This window comes from Marmota marmota, unplaced genomic scaffold (genome assembly GCF_001458135.2).
Source record: "Marmota marmota marmota unplaced genomic scaffold, marMar, whole genome shotgun sequence".
Lineage (NCBI taxonomy): Eukaryota > Metazoa > Chordata > Mammalia > Rodentia > Sciuridae > Marmota > Marmota marmota.
Window position 1 is genome coordinate 29,448,190 of NW_026000019.1, and position 24,492 is coordinate 29,472,681.

The 24,492-nt window shown below is 39.1% G+C and overlaps 1 protein-coding gene across 1 annotated transcript in view; it reads right to left on the reverse strand.

Annotated features, from left to right (window-relative positions):
- The window catches only part of LOC107147271 (gamma-interferon-inducible protein 16-like), a 55,860-nt gene that overhangs the window by 21,492 nt on the left and 9,876 nt on the right, over positions 1-24,492 (reverse strand). Inside the window, exons 7-10 of the mRNA XM_048810233.1 lie at positions 23,515-23,934; positions 21,758-21,946; positions 20,649-20,728; positions 10,444-10,547 (exon numbers count right to left, since the gene is read on the reverse strand). Of these exons, the coding sequence (XP_048666190.1) occupies positions 10,444-10,547; positions 20,649-20,728; positions 21,758-21,946; positions 23,515-23,934 (793 nt within the window). The remainder of the gene's footprint in view (positions 1-10,443; positions 10,548-20,648; positions 20,729-21,757; positions 21,947-23,514; positions 23,935-24,492) is intronic.

Here is a 24,492-nt window from a genome sequence, read left to right on the forward strand (position 1 = left end):
TAAATCATTGCCCAAACTAAGGGCTCCAGGCAATCCTGTGTGTGCCCTGATATGTCCTATAAAGAATGGATCTCTTCTGTCCCAGATTAGACTTTGTATAGTGGAAAACAAAGAGAAAACAGTAGAGGAAGGAGAAATCCGACCAGCATCTTCAAGGGATACTATAGCATTAACTATATACTGACTATCAGAAAATAAATTAAATACAGAATCTTTAAACATCACAAAAGCTTGTAATACTGCATTAAGCTCTACCTTTTGAGCTGAGAAATTGCCATGCGTCATTCCTACTTGGCTATGGCTCTCAGCAGTCCCTAAGGGAGGGGGACTTTATGAGCTGGGGGGTTTCATGCCCTGAAGCATATGACCCTCGGTTTCCTGATCTGGTAGTCTGGTAGCTTGGCAACGCTAACCACAAGTGCTGAGGATGTGGTTTCACAGATGGCTCACTTAGAGCAGAACACCCCGTCCTGCAGGTGTTCCTGTCAGGCCTGTACAAGCTTAGGTTTTCCTAGCACTCTGAGCTGCTCATAGCTGCTACCTGTGAACCAAAAGTTATTTCAACCCACCAGCAATCTTTCTTTATACAAGTCTCATTATCAAGTTAAAGGCTATGCAAACATTATTCTTTGTACTCAGAAAGTTACAGGACTAGAAACATTTATGCAGCTTTTCTGCAGTTGCCAACTACAGTTGCAATGTGTGATGCTAGGAGCTCTGCGTAGCTCTCAAGAAGGTCCATTGTTTAAAGTTACTGTTAAAGGGGCAGGTTCAGCAGTAGGGGAGCTGGTGACACATTGTGGTTCCTAGCAAGAGAGTTCCTCTAGTCCCTGGAGCTGTGTGCCCGACATCAAGATTGAAGCTGGTAAGTCTCTTCCACAGAGCCTCCTCATTCAGAGCATTACCACAGCAGCCAGGCATCCTGGACCCTTATATAGGAACATCCCCAGGCCCCCAGGCTTGCCACAGCCATGAGGACATCCGAGACCCCAAACCAGACACTGCTTTCCCATCCTCTGTCATACTCTCCATACAGAACATCAAGGCATGGTGTAGAAAAGCTGTTCATCTCACGGCAGCAGGAAGCAGAGTGAGCAAGGTGCCAGGGACAAATTAGAGACCCCAAAGACTTGCCCCTGGTGACCTACTTCCTCCAGCCACACTCTAATTGTCTGTATACCTGCCACTCAGTGCAGCAGTGTTACTTTAAAATTATTAATCCCTCAAGTGACTTAACTGATTAGATTACAGTTCTCAGTCGGATGGATTCGTCTCTGAATATTACTGTTGTCTCTCACAGAAATTTTGAGAGGCACCTTGTATCCCAATCACAATGCAACCCTTCATGGAGTCAGAGACGTAGGTTCTCCTGAGTGAATTGTTAGGATTTGTTTAGTAATTGAGCTGCTGTTGTGATCCGTTTTACTGAAAATCCCTAATAAGTGGCTTAAAAAAATTTTTTTTAGAAATTCTTCAGAACCATCCCAGCATTATTTTGCCACCTCTGAGCTGACACTCCTCATCTCCTCATCTTCCCTTTGCCCATCTTTACCCCTAGTCCACTTGCCATGACCACGCACACGAGACAGATGTCAATCTGAATGCTCAAGGCACCATCTACATAGTTTGAAATATTTTCACACTTTACTGAAGGCTTGAAGAAAACCAAAAGAAATTAGAATATGAAAAGTCATAAACTTGGGTATCAGGCACCTTTTGATCTCCTCACAGCTAACTGTTTCTCCCCTGGGTCAGCCTGCCATGGTCCTAGACTGCTGGCCCTACTTTATGGGCAGACGCTATCCTTCTGGATTTTAGCTCAAGGATTCTTTCTAGTTTTCACTTTTTTCCCTTATGTATGAAACATAAATTACCTACATCTCAAAGACTATTTTTATATAACTATTGTTTCCACTGGAAGTGTGTGCATCTTCCCCCTAAAAACAACTCTCCCCCATTTTCTTTCAATCTCCGAATGATTAAAAGTGGCCAGAGAGGAGCATCTCACTCAAACACTCCCTAAAATGAGAGCCCCTGAATGTAACAATTTTAAGATTCTAAGTTCAATTGTAATTAATAGCAAAACACACAACCCCCCACAGCTTTTTGTAATATTTGTGTGTATGTTTTTGTGTTTGTATATACAAGGGGGATCACGGTTTCTTTTACGATTTCCCTAAAGTTAAATGGTACCATCCAGTTAGTCAATGATATAAATAATTAGTTCTCCTTAGATATTAACTATAAGGTAGTATCTAAAGCATTTTAGTAAAGACACTGTGTCGCATTTTTTTGTTTCCTAGGCTAGCTGAAGTTAGAAGATGTAATTCTTAGAGGTGGCCACCAGATGACACTAAACATATGTTGCACCAAACTAACGTGGCTCTAAGTTCAATTACAGTTCTAAAATTCCATCACAGGTCATTCCTAGTCCTGCCTTGGGTGTAAAACGGTTATTTGTGCCGGATGCTTCCCCTTATTATTATCATTCCCCTAAGTATTATAGGAAATTACTTTTTGTTTTATTTTGTGTCATCTTTCATTCCCTGTTCTTTGTGTATAACTATTATATGAGTGTACACAAAGGATATACTATTCTACTCACAACCTCACTTCATGGAAGGTGGCCAAACATCGCAGCTATTCACATGGTAAATGGCATAACATGAGGTATTTATCCTCTTGATCACAAGGCCAACTGGGAACTATGGCTTACTACCACTACCCAAAATCTCCAGAGAGTATCATACCACATATTTCTGGCCTGAGAATAGATTAAAATTCAGAGTTCAAAGTATAGTTTCTACTGAACATGTATCATTTTTTTTCTCCATTGTAATGTACAGAAAACACCAGTTGAACCATTTATAAGTCGGGGACCATCTATTTTCTCAGAGAGATTTTCTCCATGCTTGTCACCCCACACACACCCCGCTTTTCTGAGCTCTAAGTAGAATCTCCTTTAATGATCATATCTTCCACTAATGTCCTCAAAACAGTCCAGGACTTCTTTTGTAGCATGCACCTCAAATTCTTCTGGTCTCTACCCATTATCCAATTCCAAACCCATTTTTGCATTTTAGGTATTTTTTGCAACAGCATCCTAATGTGAACAGTTCTAATGTCTGCATTCCCTGTACAGAGCCTTCTTAGTCCAGTATAACAAATTGAGTGGCTTAAACAACAGAACTGCATTGTTTCCCAGATCTGGAGCCTCCAAATCCAAGATGGAGGTATTTGCAGGTTTGATCCTTCAGAGGTTCTGTTGGAAATATCTGTCCTGTGCTTACCTCCTTGGTTCTGGTTGTGGGCTAACTCTGTTTTATTTCCTTTGACTTATAGATGCATCACTCCTGTCCCTGCCTTTGTGATTACATGGTATTTTCCATGTGCATATGTTTTCTAAGGCACAGTCATATTGACTTATGGCTACCCTACTGACTTCAGATTATCTTGTTTCACTTCAAAGGCTCTATTTCCAAGTAAGTTTGCATTCACAAACTTAAGACTTCAACACACGGGGAGTTGGGGTATAATTTAAGCCACTAGCACATTTAATGGGGAACGATTAGTCATGATCAAATGGTGGTAAGATAACTAGATAGTAACATTGTGGCGAGCCATCCATGGACTGTGTGTGTGGACTATGTGCATAGAAGCATATGAGGGAACAGGTCTGGACTGCACACTGATTGGGTTGTGCCAAGCAAGTGTTCCTCTTCTCTTGCTCTGCCTGTGATCCCACACAGCATCTGAGATGGGTGTGACTGGCCAAGATGTCAATCAATCTGCTGACCACAAGACATTAGGAAACAAGACTCTACCCTTGAAACCTTATCCCCTGCCTTGTTTGGTGAAGAACATTCTATCAAAACTCCTTTGTTAGTTCCCCCTATAAAAATAAAGAGATTCTGGGTATATGCTCTCTTTTCCAGTGCCCAGCATGAAAGCTGACCCTTCAGGTAGCAGATCCGTCCTGATCTGAGAAATGTATGTCTGTGTGTTGCATGCTTTCTTGCCGCTTTCTTAGTTTAATGTTGCAACCAGCTCTTTTGAACACAGCTCATCTCATCAGCGCGGGTTGCTGTCGAGATAACAGGATGCACATAAATGAAGTTGGTCCATTATCGCACACCGTATGCAAAAATTAATCCAAAATGAATCAAAATCCTGAGTGTAAAAACTAAATTATTAACTCTCAGAAAAATAGGTATAAGTCCCCCAGGACCTTGGATTTTGCAATGATCAAAAGATTCAGCAAAAATTAAAAATATAGATGATTGGAATTTCATTGGTTAGGGCTAGAATTCTGCATTGACCTGTTGTTAAAACTGGCTTCAGCTAATTTTACTAGCAAAGCACAATTCTTTGGGTCATGCTTTGGTAGATACCCCTCCTAGGTTATACAATGGGACTCACAAAAATTTGGACTCATTGATGGGTGTTTATTTCTTAAGCCTTTGTCATCAAACAAATACACATGGATTCCTGTCACCTGCTACTCAGGCTCCAGGAACCCAAACTCTATGATGGTTTAGGTGTTTAGATGACCACCACGCTAGAAGGGTTATCTCAAACACACAGATGCAGAAGTTTACTTTTGGAGGTCTTATGACAGTCAGCCACAATTCTCCAAAGTTCTCAATCATATTCAGAAATATTCAAGAAACCAATGAAGCTAGTCCCTATTAGTGGTTTGTCATACCTTTTACCAAGGGCAAGGGAGTTTACCTAAAAATCATAATTTGGTACCTTTATTTTCACCATTAGCAATATTCATAATATTGGGTTAATTTTCACAGCTTTTAGCAATTCTGGAATGGTTATCTAATTCATAAAATGCACTCTCGGATGGAGAGGAGAGTGAAAGGATTGAAGTACCTGCTTCTGGAGAGAGGGGTTTTTTATTAGAATATCCTCTGGCGACACCAGGGCTCCTCTTTCTTCACAAGAATGCTCTGCAGAACCTGGACTGTGCAAACAAACCCCAAACATGATGCTGTCACTTCTGAAATTTTCATAATATTAACCTTTGCATGTCATAGTGTCTATTCTAAAGCCATATATGCTCATTAATTAATCAAGGTTTAGATGTCATAAGGCTGGATATGAATCTTTTCTCTACCAGTCATTATTTCTGAGAACATGGAGATTTTTAACCTCTTGTGTACATTGATTTTCTTTTGTGTGAAGTGGGGCAGGGAATAACAGCCTCATGACTGTGTTATGAAAAGTGAACGAGATAAACTACATAAAGAACACAGATTTTAGAACCAGAAAACAGTAACTACTCAAAAAGTATAAATGTAATTATTGAAATAAAATTGCCATTGATATTTAACCTTCTATGTTGGGTTTTGAATGTTTGCTCTGGTCTATAGATGTATCATGTAGTATGCCAACCCTTTAAGAGAAAGCTCAGATCAAGGAGGTATGAGAGATTCTTCATAAAAATACGCTTTCTAATCATGTCTGTGCCATGTAGCAGTTTAATATCACCCACTGGAGGTTCCATGAAGGAAATAATGGAGAAGTCATCAGTTCTGGAAATCTTGGGTCAACATGGATGTTGATGTCTAAATTTTTAAAGCCATCTGTACTTCTATTAAAGCAAGAATAAGTCAGGGGAAATCAAGTAGGAACTGGTGTGAAGGCCACATACACCTGTGGATTTTCCTGATTATATATTGCAGAATTTAGTGATGCTTAGATATATATGTTGCTAGCATTAAAGGGTAGTGAGGCTATTTATAATTAATTCTAGCATGGTGTTTAAAAATATGCTCTCATCTATTGAGGAACACTTAGGTTGATTCCATAGTCTAGCTATTGTGAATTGAGCTGCTATAAACATTGATGTGGCTGTGACACTATAGTATGCTGATTTTAAGTTGTTTGCGTATAAATCTAGAAGTGGGATAGCTGGGTCAAATGGTGGTGCCATTCCCAGTTTTCTGAGGAATCTCCATACTGCTTTCCATAGTGGTTGCACCAATTTGCAGTCCCACCAGCAACGTATGAGTGTACCTTTTTCTCCACATCCTCACCAGTATTTATTTTTGCCTTTATTCTTGATGATTGCCATTCTAACAGGAATGAGATGAAATCTTAGAGTAGTTTTGATTTGTATTTCTCTAATTGCTAAAGATGTTGAACACTTTTTCATATATTTGTTGATCAATTGTATTTCTTATTCTGTGAAGCGGCTATTCAGTTCCTTAGCCCATTATTGATTGGGCTATCTTTTTTTTTTTTTGGTGTTAAGTTTTTTGAGTTCTTTATGTATCCTAGAGATTAATGCTTTATTGCAGGTACATGTGGTAAACATTTTCTCCCAATCTGTAGGCTCTCTCCTCACATTATTGTTTTCTTTGCTGAGAAGGATGGATTTAATATAAATCCGTCCCATTTATTGATGAATGGATAAAGAAAATGTGGTATATATACTCAATGGAATATTACTCAGCTTTAAAGAAGAGTGTAATTATGGCATTTGCCAGTAAATGGTTGGAGGTGGAGAATATCATGATAAATGAAATAAGCCAATCCCATGAAACCAAAGGCTGAATGTTTTCTCTAATATACAGATGCTATTTCACAATAAGGCAGGGACACTAGGGAAGAATAGAGTTATCTTAGATTAGGTAGAGGGAAGTGATGGGAGGGGAGGGGAGGGTATGTGGGGATAGAAAAGATAGTAGAATAAAACAGACATTATTACTGTATGTATGTATGTGACTACATGACCATTATGATTCTGCAACATGTATACTCAGAAAAATGAGAAATTATATCTCATCTATGTATGATATATCAAAGTGAATAAATGAATTCTACTGTCATGTATAAGTAATTAAAACAAAAAAAATTTAAAAATAATGTAAATCCTACAACTTTGTTCTATCTAAAAAAAACCATGATCTCTATATGAGAACATATAGAACATTAGCAAGGGTAAAATAACAGGACTATATGAGGAGGCAAATATAATGGGATTATGCAGTTGGTCATATAAGATGTCAGTTGACATGATGGCAGTGTGGAAATAGTTTTATAGAATTGAAATACTCCCTGTAACTGTTATTAGAGTAGACAGTATTGATTATTTAAATCTTATGATTATGGGTTCATGCCCTGACATCCAAAGAAATAGTAGGTCATCTAGTTCTTACCCTGACAACATTTTATAGCTAGATCCACAGTGTGTTGGAAACGTTGCTTGTTATTATTGAAAAAGTTGTGGTGGGGCTTAAACAGATGATACCTCAAATATATGAATAAATATATAGATAATTTTCTTCTCATGTGAATGATCATTATGGCAAAACCCCTGATATTTAACAAATAAAATCAAATGCCAAGCTCACAAAATGAATCATTTCCTAATGAACTACCAGGGAGACATCTTGGCAGGATGCATGGAAATAGAACACTTAGTCCCATTTCCTGCCCTATGGAAAGACTTCCCCCAGGAAGCACTAGTCCAGGTATTCCTGGTTTCTGGTATTTGTTCACCAGGTGATGCATAAGAAGGCAAGTCAAGATTTAAAATGTGGGTGTTAGACTTACTGGCTTGCCTAGGGTTGGTGCTTAGTAGGCACAAACACACATTCACCTGGAAAGGCCAGGCTCATGGCCATGCATTGAACCTTCAGTAATACATCCAGAAAAGACTGTTGTGCATTTGTGCTTCCTTTAATGGGGAAGCATTGACGAGCTGGTCTCATTCTCATTAATGACTTCATTTGAAGAGGTCATGCATAAATAAGCTAAAATCATATAAACAGGTCCAAAGATATAGAAATATTCCTGTTTTCTTCCTAGTCCTCTAGTTCTGTTCTCTAGAGGCAAAACTGGTTTTAGCTCCTCGTATGCTCATGCAGATATATTTTATGTATAAAAAGCATATGTTAATTCAATTTGTTGAAAAGAAACAGTCGGATTGTTGGCCCACTTCTCTGATGGTCCCTGAGGCTCCCGTTCCTAGTACATGTGCCCTTTATAATCCTGTCTTGAGTATGGGAAGGACCAAAGCAAATGATGAGATATCACTACCATGATTAGGTTGGACTACCAGCACCTCTACCATAGCCACTGGCTCTGAAGATATAAGCTGTCATGTTGTCAGAGAGCCCCATGCCGGGACGTGAGGTTGGTCCATATGAGCTGAGAGAGACCCCTGGTTTACAGTCAGCAAGGAATGGACTTCTGCCAACAACCTGAATGAACTTGGAAGAGAAATCCAAACTTCAGATCAGTGTAGTCCAAGTGGATACCTTGATATCAGTCTGGTGAGTTACTAAGTGGACCCATATCTAGATTTCTGACTTAAGGAAACTGAAATCATGCACTTCTGTTGTTTTAAACTGCTCTATTTGTGATATTTTATATTGCAATTGAAAACTAATACAAGTATAGTCATGTGCTTGCATAACAAAGGTTCAATGATGGACCACATATATGATGGTAGTCCCGTGAGACTATGTTGCCTAGTGACATTATGGCCATTTTAGTGTGTGTAAATATATCCTATGATGTTTTCATAATGATGAAATCACCAAATAACTAATTTCTCAGGGTATATATCCCCATTGCTAAGTGACACATGACTGTAGTATTAGAAAAGTAGTTATTATCTGTTTTGTTTATAATTTTTCCTCCATTTAAAACACTATTAAGTCTGGGAGTGGTGGTGCATGCCTGTAATCTCAGCGGCTAGGGAGGCGGAGGTAGGAGGATCACAGGTTCAAAGTCAACCTCAGCAACACAGAGGTGCTAAGCAACTCAGTAGGACTCTGTCTCTAAATAAAATACAAAATAGGGCTGGGGATGTGGCTCAGTGGTCGAGTGTTCCTGAGTTCAAACCCTAATACCAAAACAAAAAACAAAAAACAAACCCCAAAACCAAACAATTAGCCACCAGGAGTGGTGGCACACATCTGTAATCTCAGCAGCTTGGCAGGCTGAGCCAAGAGCACTGCTCAACAATTCAAACCCAGCCTCAACAATTCAGTGAGGTACTAAGCAAATCAGTGAGACCCTGTCTCTAAGTAAAAAAAAAAAATGGGGGGAGGCTGGGAATTTGGTTCAGTGGTTGAGTGTCCTTGAGTTTAATCCTGGGTACAAAAAAAAAAAAAAACTATTAAGAAGTGTGTGGTCCTTTTGCCCAGTTATTAATTGGGTTATTTGGGGTTTTTTAAAATTTTGTTTTGTTTTTTTGGTGTTGAACTTTTTGTGTTCTTTGTATGTTCTACGTATTGATTCCCTGTCAGAGGAATGGCTGGTGGGGATTTTCTTCTTTTCTGTAGGCTCTTTCTTCATGCCATCTTTATGTACACGTATAAGGCACTAAATATAAAGAAACAAGTAGAAAGAACAAATTTGGGGGTTAGGAGAGAAAGTTAAACAAAATTGTGAGCATTTACCTTATGTAACTTGTATTGTGAAGAATGTCAACCTTTAAATACTATTTGCTGTTTAGATAATAAGTCATAAAAGAAAATATACTTCCAAGAAGTTAAAGGACCAATGAGAATAAAGATAGCAAGAAAAATCTTGAATAGCATGAAGATGGACACTGGTGACCACCCCAAGCCACAAACACACAATATTTTCAGTTATAACTGTTGTACACTGGGCTACTTTGGGAGCCCAACTCATTATGCCTGTTCCCAAGAAGCAGTACTGTTACAAGGAGTGAGAAAAACATGTGCTGCTCAACTTCCTCAAGTTCCTTAATTTTGAGTAGTCCCAGGGTATTCTCATTCAAGAACAAGAACTTCAACATGAGTAGACAGCATTTAAAACTGTAGATCAGGCTTGCTGAATTACATTTTCTTTTCTCTCCAGGGTCCCAGGATCATAGAAGTTGCAGCAGAACATGGTATGAGAGAAAGTTGCTAATGCCTAGGAAGAGTTGTGAAAGGAAAAGTTGGACTCTAGGCTTTAAGTTGTAGAAAATGGAGCAAAAGAGGAACTGGAGGAAAGAATGTTAAGAGAAAATGCCCTGAAAGCTTGTGATTACTAACTAGAACCTCAGAACTTTCTCTACAGACAATCTTACAGATATTGACACACTGGAACTTCATCCAAGGTACTGTAGATTTTGAGATCTGCATGGGAACTGCAGAAATCACTGCTTGTCTTAGAAGCACAGGAAGGCATATTAGTAATCCTCTCCAGAGACTGAACTGCAAGATGTGCAAGGTTAAGAAAATGAAATCGTTTGAAAAAAGAAAAAGAAAACAGCACAAGTTTAGATCATTTGAATCTTTGATTAGTGTCAGCTGTTTCATGATGTCCTTAGACAGTTCTCTCCCTCATCTGCCCTCCTCCCAGTGAAAGAGAAGTTATGTGGCAATTTTGAGAATCCTCCCATTGAGTTTCAAAGCTTTCTATTTCATTAGGCAGGGAAACTAGAGTTTCTTCTCATAAATATCTTACTGATAATGAAGAATGGTGGTGGAGTTATCCTCTTGTTCTTTTTATTGTGTTGAAGACTGATAGAAGTTCTATCATTAGCAGCTTCTTGTTTAGCAGATGGGGCCCTAGACACCAAAGCCCCGTATGAGAGTGTCAAATGGGAAAGGTGAGTCGCTCAATGACTTCCTCCTTTGCTCTTCCCAGAGTGCCAGTGGAGAGATGGATATTGGTTGAAGCATCTATTATTACCAATTATTACCAATTCTTTACTGCACCTCCTGAATAGAAGGAGATCAGATTTTCAGGTAATTTCCATAGTACGTGACACTTTAAAGTTATTGCTAGCTGACATAATAGGGTATGAACTCAAAATCATTTTGTGAATCCTTCTTGGAAAACCTGTAAATGAATTTTGCCCTAGTTGCTCTTACCTGTGACTCGGATCCATGATTTCAATAATTAATTTCCTTGCCTCTCTGAATTAAAGACAAGAACCACAAGTGAGTCATGGACTCAGCACTACAGGAGTGAGGCCTTTAAATTCTGGAAGAGCATTAAGGTTCCAAAGGCTCAAATACCTGATATATAATTTTTGGGGGGAGGGGACATTTTTTTAAACTGTCAAAGATATTGGCTCTTACTCTGGAAAACTGGACTTGAAATGTCCCCAAAGTGAGTCAATCCACAAATAGAAAACATAGGACAAATCAGGGAGAACATTGCTAGTGTCTGACTTCCATGACTTCTGAATTTCATGGTAGTTTATTACAGATTTGCTTTTGCTGCTTCTGTGATGCATTGAGCTGATCTTACCAAGGTAGAGAGGCGGAAGAGAGAGGTCAGGGAGCATCCTAGTCCAGAATTCACAAAAGACAAACATGATCATGACTCCTAAATCTTCTTTACTTTTTATACGAAAACAAAGTTTGTGGTGTGTGCCCTCTGATGTTTCTTCCAGCAGATAACACACAACTTAATAACCTAATTTTAGAAAAAGTCAGAAAAAATGCTTTCAAGTTCATACTCTACACTTAGGAGTTTACTAGATAAACCAATATGTATTTTTCCTAAGCCTTAGGCAGTGGCCAACAATAGAAAGCTCACTGTTTGTTCTGTGCCTGAATCTACTTGGATCAGCCCGGAACCTGAGTTCTTGGAGGCTGGCCTAATGCCAAGCTGGGCATGAAGCTTGAGACCACAGGGGCAAATGTGGGTCCTGGGTCCACAGGGGATAACCCTGAGTGTGGCTGTGTAGAAGTGGTACTAGAGGATCAGCATGCAAGGGCCAGCTTAGTGCCTGAGTCCATTGGGGTGGGTCTAGACTCTTCAGATGTCATGGGTGGGCATTGTGCAGGGTGGACATGAAGCATGTGTCAATCTGTGCTGTCTGAAATCCAGGTTTGGATGCAAATCTGGTGCCAGTAGTTAGGAGGCCTTACCTGGGTTTTGGGACCATGGGGCTGGCCTGGAATTCAGTCCATAGATGTGGTCCTCCTTGGGCCTATGGGAACCAATCCTGTGCTGGGTCTACTGGAATGGGTCCAGACCCTGTGTCTTCTGGAGTGAGCCTGAGTCCTGAGTGTGCTGGACCATGGGCTGCAGTGACCAGCCGCTATGCCTGGCTGCAGGCATGGTGCCTGAAGCTATGGGTACCAATCTGATGCTGGCTTGGGTCTGAAGCCTGTGTCCGTGGGGCCAACCTGGCTCTGGACTGGTCTGAAACTTGGTGAGGGCTTAAAGACTGGGGCTGATCTTTGTGGCTTGGCACTGAAAATGCCTAGAGTCTACATAAACAGAGGCCCTATTTGTGCCAGTCTTGATGACTATGGCTCAGGGGACAGCTTCATTTTGGGTTGGGTCAGAAGCTTGGCGCTGTAGGGACCCGGGTAGTGCCAGCGGCTGTCCATGGCCTAGTGTTTTAACCCTGGGTACTGGTCTGAAGTCTGTGGCTATGGGCTCGTCGCCAGTATGGTTTGATTGGACAGGCCTGGCACTGAGGTCTGAAATTTTGGGGAGCCATTCATGAACTGTGCGTGGAATAAAGCAATGTTGAAGCCATTAGGCAGGAAAGCCTGGTATCAAGAATTCCCAGCAGTAACCCCGCTGGTTTGAGAATGTCTGGTCCATGTGGCATCCTGCCTAGCTCCATCTCAAGTTCAGCACAGCACCAGGGATGGAGATGGGTGACCCTCTGGAGCCACACAGCCTCTTGGAGATGAGTGTGGCTTGCCAAAATGCCAATCAACCTGTTCACTGCAAGACCTCTACCTCATCTAGAAGCAAGATGCCTCCCACCGAAACCTCATCCCTGCTTGATGAACTCCCCCTTAAATGAAGAATCAGGGCCCTTTGTCCAGTTGTTCAGTTCCAGCTCCCATCAGGACTAGAAGACCCATCAGTCACTAGCTTTATATCTAATTTCTGGCTCTGTCTCTCTTTCTTACTAATTATTTCAGACTTTTTATTTCCCAGGCTGCTCACACTCCCTGAGCAGAAACCTACCCTGGTGGGGGGCTGGTCACCCCATTATATAAAATATAGTCCAGTGCTCCTGTTCTTCTCCTTCCCCTAAGTGGAGGCTATCTCTCTCCCTACTATGGTGCCTGAGAACAGGGATGAATGATGTAGGGAAATCTAAAACAGCCAAACAGCCCTTCCTACTCTTCTTCAGTGAATCTTATTTCTGTGCTATCCCTGGAGGCTGTAATCTCTCACCTTACCACTTGGAACATATATTGTGTGTAGACAATTATTCAAATTGATGTTTCAAAAAACCTATTCTGCTGTCTATACTGAGTTTTGAATGCTGAACTTGTGTCTTTGCATCAATTTAATTTTCTTCATATAGCAGTGTGATCCTTTCTTCCATAGGACTGGGTTTAATTTGTTAGTGTGTTGTTAGGTATTTTGCATTAGTCTTCATAAGGAATGCTAGGCATTCCTTTTCTTCTAATATTTTATTTAAATTTGATATTAAGGTAATGCTATATATTATTTTATCTTTTATGCCTTAAACAGGGCATTTAGATTTTTTTGATAGAGTCACTAATGAAATCACCTAGATAAACAATTACCTTTGTGGAAATATTTTCCTTTATTGGATGAATTTTATTCAACAGGCACAGGACTATTTAGATATTTAAATTGTTCATGGGATCATTTTCGTAATTGTGTTTTGTAACTTGTAGTTTAGAAGAAGTTTTCTTATTTCATCTTAGTTTTCAAATTTATTGGTGTAGTTTCTCAAAATATTATTTCAAAATATTATTTGTTGTTTTAATATTTGTAGTTACCATAGTGACATTTTGTTTTTCACAACTGAAATTATATCCATTAATCTTTGTCAAGGTTTATTATTAATTTTTGTGGAAACTGTCTTTGTTAATTTGTTCTAATTTTGTCTGATTTGTGGTAATTCACTCACATCTGTTTATTTAATCCTTTTTTTCATTTAGTGTTTACTTTGCTTTCCTTTTTAATTTAACATTTAAAGATGGAAATTTGTTAAGGAGTCTTGATGCCAGCATTTGGGGATGTCCCCTCTTTTCCTTTCTAATAGGATTTGCATGAACATTATTTTCCTCCACACACTGCTTTTCCTGGTATCCCACACCCTTAGATAAAGTTCTGTTATCTTCTGTTCAATATATTTTATAATTTCCCTAGAAATTTCTTATTTGGCCTATGAGTTATTTTATAATACACAATATAAATTTTTGGAATTTGGGGATTTCCTAAGCATTGTTATTGGTTATTAATTTAGTTCTGGTTGATCATAAAGCATACTGTGTGAGATTTCAACCTTGTGAAGTTTACTGAATCTTATGTTCCAACAGTATCCCATTTTGGCCACTCTAAATACTTACTCTATGTCTTTGTTTGCAGCAATTTGACTGGGATCCCAAAAGTTCATTATACTTTATTTATTTTTTGTATTTTGACTTTTTAGAGTTGGTTGATTCCCTTTCTTCTGTAAGTCAATGTTTTCAAACATGAATAATATTTGCAGTATCTTTTAAGATGTCTTATTCTCTACCATTTTTATTCTTTTCTCTGGCTGGGATTCATATTACTTATGCAAGAGTTCTTGCTATTATTGTTTAATTAATTGGTCCACTAGACTGGATCATTTACCTTTAGCTGTTTTTCTCTCTGCGTTTTGGAGTATACAGTATTACAATTTAAATTTTTCTTCTGTGAGCTTCAATTTGCTATCAAGCTAAGTGAAGTTGTAAATTTCAGTTATTAAAATGTTCAGATCTTGAATTCCTATTTATGTGTTTATTTATTTATTTTATTGGTTCTTTTTAGTTACACATGACAGTAGAATCCATTTAGAATATATACACAATTAGAATCCATTGTGTATATAAAATACAAGAATGGGATATATCTTGTTCTAATTCATTCTCCAGCATCTCATACTTCCACGCCCCTTGCCCCCATTGCCTGTTCCCTTCCCTCTATTGATCTTTCTGCTATTTACCCATAGTTATTTTCTCTCTTTCTCTCTCTCTCTCTCTTTTACATTTCCTATGGATGCACAAAATGGTGATATTTACTATAATATATTGATATTTGTACATGGAAAGTTATATCAGATTCATTCCCCTGTCTCTTTTTCCATCCCCCTCTTTCCCTATCGTCTCATCCACTGGACTTCTATTTTTTATTCCACCTTCCACCCTCTTATTGTAGACTAGCTTCCCCGTATCACAGAAAACATTCAACTCCTGTTTATTTGGGATTGGCTAATTTCACTTAGCACAATAGTCCTCAGATCCATCCATTTACTGGCAAATGTCATAAAGTCATTTTTCTTTATGGATGAGAAATACTCCCTTGTGTCTATATAATAAAATATCTTCATCCATTTATCTGTTGAAGGACACCTAGTTTGGCTCCATAGCTTAGTTATTGTGAATTGTGTTGCTATCAACTTTGATGTGGCTGTGTCGCTGTAGTATGCTGATTTTAGATCCTTTGGGTATAGACCAAAGGGTGGAATAGCTGGGTCAAATGATAGTTGCATTCCTGATTTTTTTTTTTTTTGAGGCAATTTTATACTGCTTTCCAGAGTGGCTGCACCAGTTTGCAGTCCTACCAACAATGTGAATGTACCTTTTTCCCCACAACATAACCAACATTTATTCTTTATAATTGCCATTCTGGCTGGAGTGAGATGGAATCTCAGTGTGGTTTTATTTGCATTTCCCTAATTTTTAGAGGTGTTGAACATTTTTTCTTATATTTGTTGACATTCATACTTCCTCTTTTGAGAAGTGTCTGTTTCTTTGCTCATTTATTGATTGGGTTATTTGGGGGTTTTCTGGATATTACATTTTTTGAGATCTTTTTATATCCTGGAAATTAATGTCATATCCCAGGAACAGTTGTCAAAGATTTTCTCCCATTCTGTAGGCTTACTCTTTGTGCTGTTAGTTGTTTACTTTGCTGAGAAGAAGCTTTTTAATTTGTTTTCATCCCATTTGTGGATTTTTTATTTTGTTTCTTGCTCTTTGGGAGTCTTAAGGAAGTCAGTTCCTGAGCCAACATGTTGGAGTGTCATCCTACTATTTCTTCTCACAGGTGCGGGGTTTCTGTTCTAATTCCTAAGTCTTGAATCCACTTTAAGGTGAGTTTTGTGCAGGGTGATAGATATGGGTTCACTTTCATTCTACTCCATATGGATTTTCAGTTTTCCCAGCACTATTTATTACAGAGACTTTTTTTTTTTCCAATATAGGGTTTTGGCACCTTGGTCTAATATGAGATAACTGTATTTATATGGAATTGTCTCTGTGTCTTCCATTTTATTCCATCTATTTTCACACCTATTTTGAAGCTAGTCCATGCTGTTTTTGTTACCATAGCTTTGTAGTTTAATTTGAAGTCTGGTGTTGTGATGCTTTCTGCTTCACTTTTTTTTACTAAGGATTCTTGAATCTTCCTGGGCCTCATATTTTTTCAAATGAATTTCATGACATTATTTTCTATTTCTGTGAAGAATGTCATTGGACTTTTGATGAGAATTGCATTGAATCTACACGGCACTTTGGATAGTAGGGTCATGTTGACAATATTAATTCTGCCTACCCAAGAACACGGGAGGTCTTTCCATCTTCTAAGGTCTTCCCTGAATCTCTTCAGTGTTCTGTAGTTTTCATTGTAGTGGTCCTTCACCTCTTTTGATAGATTGATTCCCAAATATTTTATTTATTTTATTTTTTTATTGGAGTATTGTGAATGGAATAGTTTTCCTGATTTTTCAGCAGATTCATTTTTGGAGTAAGGAATGTGATTGATTTATGGGTATTGATCTTTGTATCCTGCTGCTTTGCTGAATTCATTTATAAGTTCTAGATGTTTTCTGGTGGAGGTTTTTGGGTCTTCTAAATATTATAGGATCAGGTTATCAGTAAATAGAGATAGTTCTAGCTCAGCTTTCTATTCATATCCCTTTAATTTCCTTCTCTTGCTCAATTGCTCAGGCTAGATTTTTCAGGACTATGTTAAATAGGAGTAACGACAGTGGGCATCCCTGTCTGGTTTCTGCATGTTTTTAGATGGAATGATTTATTTTTTCTCCTTACAGAATGATGTTGGGCTTGGATTTGTTGTACACAGCCTTTACAATGTTGAGGTATGTGACTAGAAAAACTAGGGATAGTTTTTCTAGTCTTTTAAACATGCATTGGTGCTGTATTTTTTCAAATGCCTTTTCTGCGTTTATTGAGAAAATCATGAGATTCTTGTCTTTAAGACTCTTTATGTTCTCTATTGATTTTCATGTGTTGAATGGACCTTGCATTCCTGGGATGAACACTCTTTGGTCATGAAGCATTACCTTTTTAATGTGTTATTTTATGTGTTTGCCAGTTATTTTATTAAGAATTATTGCCTGTGTGTTCATCAAGGGTATTTCTGAAGGTTTTTTTCCTTGATGTGTCTTTGTCTGGTTTTGGTATCAGGACAACACTCGCTTCATTGAATGATTTTGGAATAGTTCCCTCCTTTTCTAGTTCAAGGAATAATTTGAGGAGGATTTGTATTAGTTCTTTCTTAAGTGTCTGTTTGAATTTGGCTAAAAAATATAATCTGTTCTTGGGCTTTTTTTTTTTTTTAGTAGACTTGATGGCTTCTTTAATATCATTCCTTGAAATAGAAATGCATTGAAGGTACAGTGTTGGCTATTGCATTAAGAATTATCATTCAAGTGAAGCAGTTATTTATATGATCAGACTTGACATTAGAGTTGTTCATAGTATACCATGTCCAGATGGAGAAAATCTTGTTGAATCTTGTGGGAGGCCATCCTTGCATGTGATTGAGTTACCTCCCCTGCTGGGTGTGAGGTGCTCAGACACTAGGTGTTAGAGCTTTCCCCACCCTTCTTGGGTCCGAGGGCTTGTCCGTGTGGAGGCGTGCCTCACCACTGCCCTCGAAGATCCAGTCATCTCACACTGCCTCCCCTTGACCTTCATTGGATGGGATTTTCCCAGAATTTTTTGTTCCCCAATAAAAGCCCTCTCCTTGGCCTGCTCTCTTGCTCTCGCTAGCCTCTTCAGTAAACCTCGCTACTTCCCTGGGTAGCTTGAGGCTGGGGTTTGAGGAGCCATCTGGAGCTGGTTTAAAGATAATTGGAGTCTGTGTCTTTAATTTAAACTCCCTTAGGATTTTCCCACATGGCCTATCCATTCATACCGTTCATACTGCCTGCGCTGGTCACGGACTAAAGAATCTTGCCTGTGGATCTTTCCTGAGTTGCAGGGGCACAGGAGCCAAACTACCAGGAATTTTTGAATTGTCAGCTCAGGGGCCTGCATCTGACTGATCAGAGGGTTCAATGTTGTGAGTTGGGTGCTTCTATTGATTGCAGTAGTTCAGTATGCAGGCTTTGGAGTGTCCCCGAATTACTTGTGGGTCACTGTGCACTTGTTCCCTTCAGTTGGATCATATTCAGACCAGTGAAGCTCCCGATGGCTCTCTGTGAGTGCTAGAGTTCTGGTTTTGGTTTTTCCACAGGTGACCTGTGGTGCAGTAGTCCTCCCCAGCTAATGCTAGTTTCTGAGTTATAGTAGTGAAGGGTCTACAGTGGCTCACCAGGACTCTTTTCATCACTATCATATTTGGATACCCCAGAAACCTTCACAATGACACTTCTCTGTCTTGGACAGCTTAAAACCACTTGGTACCACCCAATCTGTCAGATGTCTATAGTTGCAGATTAGCATCTCTGTGAGCTGAGCTGACCTCTTTGGCCACATGCTTCAAATCTAGCAGCAGCTCTGGATTTTGGCTTTTCTTAGTTTATTTTAATTCCAAGGAGGAGCTCTGATATGTGGTATGACCCAAGGATGTAAGCTAGAGTGGGACTGTGGAACTAGATGAAGCTTTTTAAGTGAAAACAAAACAAAGAAGCGAACTCTTATGCAGAATGTGATTTTTTTTATTATCTCTGTTGGAGACCCAGTTCTTACAAGTTCCAAGGGGAATCAACATGACGGAAAACAGGGCAGGGCCACTGGGCAAGTCCCCTGTAAGTCATGCTTTACTCTTAATTGCCACCATCTACAGACTCAAGAATAGCAAATTGTAGGAAGTTTACATAGAGTTTCAGAGTATCAGGACAACTCAGAATACAATATCAGTTGGGTACGAAACAATCTTTTTCCTTAGTGTCCATAAGTCAACTTTGAATTCAGAGGAAGTTTTAGTAGGCTCCCATCCCAGGATGATCTCTGTTCCTAATTTGCCGAGTAACTGATTTTGACACTTCATTAAATATCTTTGAACTTTAGTTTTCTAACAGTAGATGAGAAATACATACCCATACCATGTAATACATTACCATGTAAGCACATCTGCAGTGACAGAACTGTTATACCTTTATATATAAATGTATAACAATATGTGTGTATGTGATTATATATATATATATATATATATATATATATATATATATATATTATTGGTGTGGTTATAGGCAAGAAAATGTTTAATTAGCATCTGAGTCAACTATAAGAAAAGAAAAAAAAAGAAAGGAGGCATTTTATGGCAAAACAATACAATACAATAATACTCCTTGGGCATTGAGCCACAAATAGGGCATCCGTAGTCTCGGACCCATATTGTGGTAAACGTCCCCATGCTCTCCAAATTTCCAACTCAGCTCCAATTCTTCCCCATCACACCTCCCCCACACTGGAACTGCTCCCTGGATTCTTAATGTAGCTCTCTACTTTCCCATCTAAGTGTCCTTAGGAGAGTGAGTGCGCCTGTCTGTTGCTTGTCTGCCACACACTACACAGAGTAAAATGGAGAAAACTATCCATCCACCTTTCAGGGCATATAGGAAGATTAAAGGACATAAAACAATCACAAAATACCCGGTACCAATATGTGATCGATAAAAATACAAGAGTAAAATTTCTTTGCAGATATCTGCTTCCTGCTATTCTACTCTAAAGAAAATCAGTTCTCTTCAGTGATTGCCTACTGCAGAAGTGCCTGGGACAACTTCCTGATGGATTCACACACAGGAATGTAAGGAGGAGGAATTGTGGAGGGATAGCCACGGAGGTCTGTTGGTACTTGGGTAGATGAATGGAACTGCATATTTCAGATACAGGGAGTACATCAGGGAGGGGCAGAAATTCTTTTATCATACTAGTGTGTTCATGCAAATAACCAGACAACAAACACCTCCACATGGACAATGTACCTGATTGTGGCCCCTTTAGGAGACAGATTCTCAGATATCCACCCTTCCAGGACAAAGGGATTTGCAATTATACCCCAGGCCGAATACACCAAACTTTTTTTATTTTTTTTTTAGCAGGTCATAGCCTATTCAATTGTGACTAGAGCCTAGCATTGCTCTAGAAAAAATTATTATTATTTTTTTAAAATATAAAAATTATCTATGTAAAATACGGAATTTAGAAATACAGACAAGTAGAAAGTAGAAGGCTCTTCTAAATCCCATTTTCTAGAAGCAATGAATATCATATTTGTTTTTAAATTTATTTATTATTCATTTATTTTTGTGTTGCTGGGTATTGAGCCCAGGGCTTTATGCTTGCTAGGGGAGCACAGCACCACTGAGTGACAGCCACAGACTAAAGCTGGTTTTTGTTTGTAATATATTTCAAGTATATATACATATATTTTTTTCTGTACTTGGATCTCATCTCCATGAGCACTGTTATCAATGGTATCCTGGCTTTAAGGAGGATTCTTGTGAAGTGTCCACATTTGAATCACGATTGAATGGACATATCTTGGATTTGTTGCCCTTGATTACCTTGAAGAAGAAAGCCAGAAGTTGAGATGCAGCTGGCCACACATTTCTCTCTTCACCCACAGGGTCTCCTCCCCACGAACCTCATCTCTTTTCTCACTCCTACTTATCTCCTGTATCCATTCCTGTGGTTGGCGTCACCTTTTCCCACTTGCTTAGGACTAGAAAATCAGCTAGTCACTTTATCCACATGAACACAGGTGGTATCAGGAAACAGCAGAAGAGAGAAGAGCTGGTGGACCCCAAGGCAAAGCTGAGTGGAGGTTTTCATTGGGCAGAAGGGAGGGAGGAAGTTATAAAAGGCTTTCCTCGTGCACCTGGTGGGAGGAATATTTGACTGTTGGTCCTGAGGATCAGAGAGATCTCAGCAGATGTGCTTGAACAGGTCATGTGTACATTTCAGTGGCTTGAACAGGTCAGCCTTTTTATTTTATTTCTTTGCTGTCCAGCATCAGCCTTTTGCAGTGTTCCATGACTTGCACATGAACGTGTGCATCAGTGTGACAAAGAGCACAGACACTGTCATCTACCATTTCTCTAAAGGGAAGTACTTGTGTTCTGATTTGCTCAGGGCAGCACTGGTAACCTACATCTCTGAGGGGTTTTGTTGATGACCTGTTATGTTAGAAAATATTTCCCCACTTTATAGATGGTGACAGAGAAGTGCCTCGTGTTTAAAATCTTTAGTCAATTTGAAAATCACAGAGCCAGAAGTTGAAACAAATCTTCCTTAATCTAACCCAAATCTTTCATTAAATTATTTCCTTACTTTGGTTAATTCAACATATTTTCATTATTTAGCTTAGGGAAGAATGAATTTTTAAAGTGTCTCTGAATTTACTTTATTTATTACGTTTAAAAATAGAATTAGCTTTTAAAAAATGATGTTCATATGTCCTAATCGGCAGAGCTTAGTTTTTCTTCCCACATGTTGAACACTCTAACAGCATAGAGAGTTTATTTTCCTGAAAGTACAACATAAAAAAAAAAAAAAACTTGTTTTGGAAGAATGATATTCCATAGAACACCCACCTTGATGTAACTGTGGAAAACAGATCTCAGCTGCCACTTATCTGCATTCAAGGTCAATTCAAAACAGAAGAGATTAAGTTTATCTCCTTCTTCACAGTTGATATAGGTCAGCCGTCCATACACCACCACTTCCATCTTCCCGGTATCATCTTGTATTTCATAATAAGTGCAATCTTCCCTCACATTTTTCTGCAAAAGATTATCAACATTCATCTTCTGAGAAATGTATCAGGAATTCTTACATATTTGACAAATACAGGCTATAAATGAAAACGTTTATCTCTGACAAGGTAAATAGATCTGAAGTTTCTGAATCACAGGTAACAAAAACTTAAGGTATTTTCCACCGAACATCTCTCAGGCTTTCCTAATTTAATGTCTGCATCTGTAAGGTTTTTCTAGAAAACCTTATCTTCCTAATCTGTTTCCACATAGGCATAGTCACTATAAAAATCTGATTACCTGTATAGGTTTCTTTGATACCTCCACAAGAAAAGAGAAGAAAGGTCATTTCAGGCTCCCTGGGTGAGGCTGAGGGAAACTATTACATTTCCTCATTAAGTAGATTGTTATCTCAATATACAATTTATTGTTTGTCTTCTTCATTGACTTGCTCTTCTCCAAATATTAAATCCAGATCATCTAGCCCCAACGTTTCTGGTCATATCTCCACTATATTTATTAGTTCTACAGCCACATATATTTGCACTATTGTTTAAACAGAAAACATCCCAGGTAAAAGAAAAAGAAAAAGTCGCCCTTATCTGGGTATGGTGGTGCATGCCTGTAATCCCAACTGCTCTGGAGGTTGAGCTCAGAGGGTTACAAGTTCAAGGCCAGCCTAGTCAACTTGGTGAGGCCCTGTCTAAGTAGATAGATGATTGAAAGACAGACAGGTTTAGGAATGTAGCTCAGTGATTGATTAACCCTGGTCTATTTTAGTTGTTGTTCTCTTCACTACCAAAGAGAACAACAACAAAAATAGACCATCCTCAAAGACATACATAGCAGATTGACACACTTCCAACAAGCAGTTATCTCAGCTAAGGGTACTAAGTTGCACGGTGTATCGGGACTGAAAGACCCTAAGTCTAAGAATTCACCAAGCTTCTTTGCCAATTGAGGGGTCTCTGATTGAGACTATAGGTCTCTGATCTTTCAGCTTCTATGTTTCTCTTATGATTTAATGCAGAGGTCAGCTGCTCAACCATCTCTGAATGAAAAGTAATGAATGGGAAAAGGTGAGAGCCTTTTAAAGGGACAAGAGTCCAGCTGATCAGAATCTGAGGTCACTGTTAAATGTCACCACATCCTGGGGCAGAGTCATCTATTTGGTTTTTTACTGTGTTTACCACAACCAGATCCAGATTTGCGAGGCCAACTCTTTATTTACAATTAAGTTGTCATTGATACTGATGGGGAAACCTCAAGCAAAATCCTAAGGATACATGTGTTGAGATGAACTGTAGGGTGTTATAGACCAGAGTGGCTATGAAAGTATCAGAATAGCTGTTAAAATGCCAAAGATTCTTGGTGAATCTCTCTCTGAAGAACTCTCCTGGTGAGATCCTGTAAAGACAACTGTTCTGAAACTTACTGTGCCATACTCTGATGATGAAGTCTCCACTTCCCAATCCCTGATCAGTCAGGCCTTGATTTCCTCTGTTCAGTAAATTGAGTCGACTCCCGTCAACAAGTTAAGAATCTTAAAATCTGGGCTTGCAGAAGAAACTTTATGAAATAGTGCTGTGGCTTACCTTATACACCATGTACACCCCATTCACGTATTTTGTTGTGCTTCTTGAGCAAAGATACTCAATTTTAGGAGTTGCATTAGCATTTTTAATCAGTGTCTTTGAGATCTCCATCTTTCTGTCTGCGCTCACATGAGACACAGTTGAAGCACTGTATAGCTCCAGGAACCCGTTGCGGCCAATGTAATCGGATATGGCAATAACTGTCTTTGGGATGAATTTGTCCTTCAAGTTGATGTCGAAAACTTTCACTCGGAAGAATTCGCTCTCAGTGGCCACTGTAGCATGAAACATCTTCTTCCCGCCTTCTTTGAACTCATAAGTAAATGTTTCTGTTACTTTCAACACCACTACTTCTTTGGGGCCCTTCTGGTGACCACATTCTTCAGAGGCTTCTTTAGGTACAGTTTTCAGTCTTGGATTCTACTTAGGAAATACACAGTAAAAACAGGCACCGTTAAGATAGGGTATCTTGGGTCACTATCTAGTGAGAGCTGACTCAGTGTTGATTCTCAAGGAACATCAAGAAGATTCTCAAGGTTGATCCCCAAGAAAACAGTACTTGGGCAGAACTGGGGGGAACTCTAGACAACACTAGCATAAATAGTATAATTTAGGTGGTGGAATAAATAAGAAGATTTAGGTAGTCATTTCACCGGCACTATCCTTACAGATTCGTAAACTAGTGTCCAATTTAACTCATTATGGAAGACGGAAGGGTAAGTGTTCACTTGTTAGAGTCTGTAAACAAGTCAGGATGGCGCCTGGCATTTTGCCAGGGGGAGTGGTTTGCGAAGTAACGCCAGCGAGCCATTAAGTGTGGAGATTCCTTATTGGTTGACTGATGTATCTAGTTTATGCTAATTAAGATAAGCTGTGTGGAATGTATAAATATCGCTCTGGTCCTACAATAAACGGCTCTCACTCCTGCTGTATCAATCTACGCAAGTTGCTTGTCACCCCCCCCCCCCCCCCCCCTTT